At 48.7% G+C, this 7,064-nt stretch overlaps 1 protein-coding gene across 1 annotated transcript in view; it reads right to left on the reverse strand.

Moving 5' to 3' along the window:
- Positions 1-7,064, reverse strand: part of OTUD5 (OTU deubiquitinase 5) — a 26,728-nt gene that overhangs the window by 12,207 nt on the left and 7,457 nt on the right. The window contains exon 2 of the mRNA XM_077752956.1: positions 3,947-4,040. Within this exon, the coding sequence (XP_077609082.1) occupies positions 3,947-4,040 (94 nt within the window). The remainder of the gene's footprint in view (positions 1-3,946; positions 4,041-7,064) is intronic.

The following is a 7,064-nucleotide window of genomic DNA, read 5'->3' on the forward strand; positions in this document are numbered from 1 at the left end:
TACACACACACACACACACACACACACAGGGAGCAGTTCCTGCCAAAGACATTCCATGAGGCCAAATACCCATACCACCCTGACAACTACAGAGACCTACTGCTTTCAACAAGTAGTTTGCCGCTAACCAAGAAAGACTAAAGGCTGGACAGAGGCAAGGCTGTACAAACTGAGGACCCCCACCTCCTTCCTACCCTTTGCCAGGGGCTTACTGGGAAGGAGGAATAGCCAATAGCTCTAACAGACTTGCCTCAACCTCCTTCCCCTCCTGCCTGGGGGTAGGTCCCCCAAACCTCAGTAATCCTTCCTCCTTAGGCTCCCTAAAATAAAGTCACTATTTGCCAAAGAGTTATGTGCAGAAGCAAGACAGCAGAGCCTGGATAATCTAAAGTTTAATTAAGCACAGGGCTCTACCATTTGTTTTAGAGGCACCTGGGACCTGCCTCCCCGCCAGGCTGCTGCCTGCCTGCCTGCTAGAAGAGCCACAGCAAGTTCTGCTGAGGACAGAAAAGGAAGCTTGGTGTCTGCAGGGAATCTAAAAACAAACCACACAAATGTGTGTACACACAGCAGCAGGGGGAGACAAGAACCTGATCTGTTCCTCACTTGCCTCCTGGCCCAGTGTGAACTCCGGTCCCACCAAAGAGATGAGCCACAAAAAAAGGACTCACCTGCCTATCAAGCAGCTGTGGTGTGCACCTGGCCCGTGGCCCCAAATGGCACACCTTCAGTGGGGGAGACGTCCTCAATTATGGGGAGACAGAACTCAGTCCTCTTGACAGCCTGTCTCTGAGGCAAAATTAATCAAAGATCCATCCCTCCAATGCCGATGGTCCAGGCTAATGTTTCTGGGGCTCCACTGTTGTTAACACATACAGCTCCAGCTCTTTCCTCGTGGCCCATGAAGACAGACACACGTGTGGCCTCCACTTTGCCCACAGAGGCCAGGGCCAGGGCCAGAGGTTTTTGCTGAGTCAAAGCCATGTGGGGAGAGGGCAGAAGGAGAGAGGGAGACTCATGTTTCCAGGAGGAGGTTATCTGAACACAGCAGGAGCAGGGTGGGCCACCAGATACCTCAGGAACTTAGGCTTCTACTTCCACTCCACCCAAGCCTTCACTGATGCTCACAAGTCCCCAACAAGGGGTAGTGGGAGAGAGCAGTGAATACTGGTTCACACTACGGACGCCTGGACCACAGAGATTAAAACAGAGGGTAGAAAGCCACCTGCCTCAGGATTCCCAAGACTAGAGGACTACAGGCTCCTAGTTGGTGGAAGTAAGGCCCCAGAGAGCTCAAGGAATATAGCTGAGGTAACCCAGCCAGCTGACTGCAAAGCTGAGAAGGTAGAACTTTCCAAGGGTCACAGAAAGAATGCGCCCTTGGGACAACTCTGGGTCCTCATGCCAGCTCTACCACTAATGACCCTGAGCACGTTACTTCCCTTTCCTGAGCCTCAACCTTCTCACCTGTCTCGTGTGATAATGATCCCAATTTTGCAGGTGAATCTGAAGCACCAAGCTGAATGCCAGCAAATAAAACAGGGTCAACAAACAAGAGAGTGGTCTCTGTGTGTGCATCAATCCCCCCTCCAACTCCAACCTTCACTGATGTGCTCCTTCCACTATTCAATGCATAGCAGGAAGTCAGAACCTGTAGACCTTCTCACCAGAGCTCAGGGCAACTACCACCTGTCCCTGTACAAGCTAGGTTAAAAGCAGAGGGGCAGCAGAAAGCCTGAAGACAAAGTCCCCCTCTTGGGCACATGTCCTATGCACTCTGCTGCATGGAAACCTCCAGATGAGGCCTGGAGACCCACGAGCCATGTACTTCTAGAGAGAGGCCATGGGGCTTCTGAGGTTTTACAGAGAAAAGCCAAGGGCAGCCCAGTGGGGGGAAATGGGTAGCCATAGTGCTGATAGGGAAAGGCCTTCAACCTGCCGTGGTCATCTCTTCCTATAAGCTCAGGCTCTTTACTGGAAGGCCTAGGGCGGTGGGGGGAGGGGGTGTCAGAGGGTGCTTGGGGAGGTCAGCTAGATGGACACACATGAAAATATTGCTGTTGATATGGGTTACTGCCTAAGCCACGTCTTTACTAGCCCCAAGATCTGCCGCAAAGACTGCCCAAGACCAAGACACCCAGGTACCTTCTCTTACATTCACTCCACCAGTAGCCCTGTTTATCCCACATCTTGCCTGAGGTTTCAGCACAGGGCCTAGCACCTAAAAGGCCCCTACCTATTCTTTCTTTGGTTCAAGATGCCCCCAAACCCAGCACTTTCTCTAGGAAACATTCAAGGAGAACACAGACTTGAGCCACAGGGGGAGGAGGATTGGGATTTTTCCCAGGCCAGCACAGACCACTGCCTGAACCTCTTCCCCTTGGTAGAACTAGGAGGCAAGCACTAACCACCCCACATAAACTTCTTCCACCCATTTAACAAACATTTGTGGCTCTGAGACACCACTGAAAACAGCATTCAGGCTTTACCAATGCTACTGGTTCTGGAGGGCCTACTGGCTGTCAGGCGCTAAAGGGATTTATTAAAGTAATCTCGTTTATTCATTACAACACTGGGTCTCTCAGTCTCCTGTTACAGCCTTGGAAATAGACTCAAGAAAAAAAGAGCTGGTTGCCCAAGTTCACACTAAGAAAACAGTAGCACAGCCAAAAGTGGAGCCTGAGTCAGTCCAGCCCACCAGTAGTCACTGGGGGCTAGCCACAGAGAGGACGGCAGACCTTGTAGGGATTCAAGGAGTCCTTCAGAATCAATGCCATTTAACAGATGAGGAAACAGAAGTTTCTGAATCAGGGCCAGAACTAGAAGATAGTGCTTCTGACTCCTAGCTCAAAGCTGCTATCAGAGGGCCCTTCTTCTTAGAAGATTATCAGAGCCCCAATGGAAGGGTCAGATCACATTCCCCAATTTCCCTGGACACTAGCATGAGGCCTTACAACTGCCTACTGGGTCACAGGTTCAGAGCCAGAGGGAGCTCAAAAACATTCCTCAGACTGGATAATTGATGGTATTAAGGAATTATGAATGTTGTTAGGTAAGATAATAACACTTTGGTTAGGAAAAAAGAGAAAGAGGGGCGCCTGGGTGGCTTAGTCGGTTAAGCGTCCGACTTTCGCTTAGGTCATGATCTCGCGGTTCGTGGGTTCGTGCCCCGCGTCGGGCTNCTGACCCTCCTCTTCTTGCACTGTCTCTCTCCCTCTCTCTGTAATAAATAAAACATTAAAAAATTTAAAAAAAAGAAAAAAGAGAAAGAAAGAATCCTTATCTGTCAGAGAAACATACATAAATATTTACATATGAAATGACCCAATGTTGGGGTTTTGCTTTAAAAATACTCTTGCTTCAGGAGAGTGAAAAAAAGCAGACAAAGCAGTGATAAAACAAGGCTGGCCAAGTGTTGATGACTATTTTGAAGATGAATGATGGGTACATAAGGATTCACTAGTCTACTTCTGTGCAGGTTTTAAAAAAAATTCCATGGCCCCAGGATGACAGAAGTGTGTTGGGGTTAAGAGCACGGGCCTCAGACTAACCTACCCAGAAAGTCCCAACTCTTCTATGTACTACCTGTCCTGGGCAAGTCACTTCCCCACTCTAAACTGCTTTTCTCATCTGACAAATGGAAACTACAATAGTCCCTACACTTACCTAGCTTGGGGAAGAATTTAAAAGGGTTTCCTTTAGTGTCTGACAATGCAATCTTTCCCCAAGTATTGTTGTTTTCGTTATTACTGTTATTATTACTTCTGTGCCACCACACTGCCTCGTGACCAAAGGCTAGAGGCCAGATACTAACCTGAAGCTGGGACCTGGAGTTCCTGAAAGACCTGTAAACTGTACCCTCAACCCTGTCCCAGGGATTACTCCTAAAAATTAGAAATAGCTCAGGGGCATCCCTAGGCCCTTGAAGGCTGAGGCAGAGACTCACCTACAGCCCGGAAGAGACAGGCGCCGTCCTCCTTCATCTGCTTGATGATGAAGCCCTTCTTGTCCCTCAGGGCCTTTTCAAACCAGTGCTCCTGCTGGAGGAAAGAGGTGGGGGTCAGCAACAGGAAAGACCTGTACCCCCTCCCCATGGCCCTGCCCTCCAGTTCCTGAAGGGCCTAGCTAACTGGCAGGGTCAAGTTCCCAGCCCTGATCGACACTCCATGCCTGGAGATGAAGAGGAAACCCTTTCTTTTAGGGAATTAGTCATTGTGTGAGCAGAAGACTTGCTCCCAGAAGGGCCTCTGACTGACCCCTGCTATGTTGGGAATCAAATGACTGACCTTTCCATAGGTAGCTAGAGGCCCAGACCCAGCAAGTACCTGGGGGGGGGTGGCCACAGTGGAGAACCTGGTTCTACCTGCAGGAGTTTCACCTGGGAACCCTCTAGCCACTTAGGGTAGGGAAGATGAGGAAGGAGTAACTGAAAAGAGCCTAGATCCCAAGCCCTACATATAGCTAGGGAATGCCAAGATATATAACGCAAAATGCATGCAAGATCTGATCTCACAATTGAACAAGTTTAACATATGTACTTATTAAGTATATGAACATGTAACATGTTGTATGGAAGACCACACAACAAAATATCCCCTAAAAGTTGGCATTACAGGTGATTTTATTTGACCATCTTCATGAGAGGTAATGCAATCCCTTGTCCAAAATTCCAAAACCCAAAAAGCTTTGAAAACCAAGTCTTCCTCTAATTCATCTGCCATCATAACCTGACCTGAGCTGGTGAGAACCTATTTATCCCACTTGGAGGTGAACATTCAAACATTTCCATGCATAGATATTCAGGTGTTCATGAGTTTCTGCCACAGACTCCACCAGAGGTGTTGCCTGACACACAGTATATACATCAGGTAATTTTTCGAAATTCTGAAATTTCTCTAAATTCCAAAGCACAGCTGACTGCAAAAGTTCAGGTTTAGTGAGCCTGGACAAATATGCATTTTCAGACTTAAAATTATGTAGGGGCGCCTGGGTGGCTCAGTTGGTTAAGCGACTAACTCTTGGTTTGGGCTCAAGTCATGATCTCACGGTTTGTGGCATCGAGCCCTGTGCTTACAGCATGGAGCCTGCTTGGGATTCTCTCTCTCTGCATCTCAAGAAATAAACAAACTTAAAAAAAATCTCTCTGGGTGCCTGGGTGGCTCAGTCGGTTAAGCGTCTACCTTCAGCTCAGGTCATGATCTTGCAGTTTGCGAGTTCGAGCCCCACACTGGGCTCTGTGCTATCGGCACAGAGCCTGCTTCAGATCCTCTGTCCCCCCCTCTTTTGCCCCTGCCTCACTCTCTCTCTTAAAAATAAACTTATGAAAAATCTTTCTCTCCTTCTGCCCCTCTCCCNCATGGGTTCAAGCCCTGCATCAGGCTCCATGCCAACAGTGTGGACCCTGCTTGTGATTCTTTCTCTCTCCCTCTCTCTCTGCCCCTCCCGGACTCATGCGTTCTCTCTCAAATAAAACTTAAAAAATAAAAAAATAAAAGTGGCTACGTGTCATTATTCATTTGTCCAAACCCATAGAATGTACAACACCAAGGGTGAAACCTAATGTGAATCATGGACTCTGGGTGTTTGCAATGTATCCTACATGGACATTGATTGTAACAAATGCACCATTCTGGTGGGGGATGTTAATAAGGGGGGAGGATATGCATGTGTGATGGCAAGGGATATATGGGAACTGCCAGTTCAATATGAGAACTCTTCTGTTCAGTTTTTAATATTTTTCCCCAATGTTTGTTTATTTTGAGAGAGAGAGAGAGAGAGCGCGCGCGCATGAGCATGAAAGGGGGAGGGGCAGAGAGAGAGGGAGACAGAATGCAGAGCAGTCTCCAGGCTCTGAGCTGTCAGCACAGAGCCCAACAAGGGGCTCGAACTCACGAACCGTGAAATCATTACCTAAGCCCAAGTCAGACATTTAACCAACTGAGCCACCCACATGCCCCTCTTTTGTTCACTTTTGCTGTGAACCTAGAAGTGCTCTAAGATATTAAATTAAGTCTACTAAAAAATAATGTCCACGTGTCACTTAAAACATATTTTCCATTTCAAAACAAAACAACTAGAGGCAACAGACCTTTCTCGGGTTCCTCACGCCCTCTGCTGGCCACCAGAAAAAGCCAGCCTTAACCTAGCATCCAGGCTAGGGACCAGAAGGCCCAAGCCTGCTCCTTTGGGACACCACCCCACCCAGGGATTTACAGGATATGACTAGATTACTAGACATAGATCACCTCTCTACAGGCCACTTTTCCCCAGCTAAGGTGAGCAAGTGGAAACAAGGTGTACAAGGTCTGGAGGCCAAAAGCTCTGCATTCCAATCCCAGCTCTGTCACTCAACTCGCTGCATGATTTCAGGTACACTACCTGAACTCTCCAAGCCTCAGTTTCCTATCAAACGGGATATGTGATCTACCTGATGGAGCCATCAAGAAGCTCAGAGGATCTCTGGGGGACCCGGGTGGCTTAGTCGGTTAAGCGTCCGACTTTCGCTTCGGTCATGATCTCGCGGTTCGTGGGTTCGAGCCCCACGTCAGGCTCTGTGCTGACTGCCAGCTCAGAGCCTGGAGCCTGTTTCAGTCTGTGACTCCCTCTCTCTCTGACCCTCCCCTGCTCATGCTGTCTCTCTCTCTCTCCTAGAAATAAATAAAACTTTAAAAAAAAAAAAAGCTCAGAGGATCTTCAAGACCTGAAAAGGCTTAGTAAATAACCTAAGTCACCAGCCACAGAAGGGTCAAGATTGGCACAGAGGCCATGCACAACTGAGAGGCCCTCAGAGAGTCCCAGGCTGAGTGGCTGGACAGTTAAGGGATGAAGAGGGGGTGACCAGCGAATGCCCAACAGCCCCACCATTAGGGTCCACACCCCAGGAAGGTGTTGCCGGTGTTCCAGAGATGACAAAGGTACCCAGAAGCCCTTAATGGGCTCCCAAAGACAGCACAGACACTCCTGTTTGTGCACAACAGTCCAGCATCCAGATGCCTCTCTACAACCAAAAGATCGTAGACTAGCACACTCCAGCAAGTCCATCCCTGCCCTGCAGGGACAGCCAG

The sequence above is a fragment of the Crocuta crocuta genome, unplaced genomic scaffold, assembly GCF_008692635.1.
Source record: "Crocuta crocuta isolate KB4526 unplaced genomic scaffold, BGI_CrCroc_1.0 scaffold943, whole genome shotgun sequence".
In the NCBI taxonomy this organism is placed as follows: domain Eukaryota; kingdom Metazoa; phylum Chordata; class Mammalia; order Carnivora; family Hyaenidae; genus Crocuta; species Crocuta crocuta.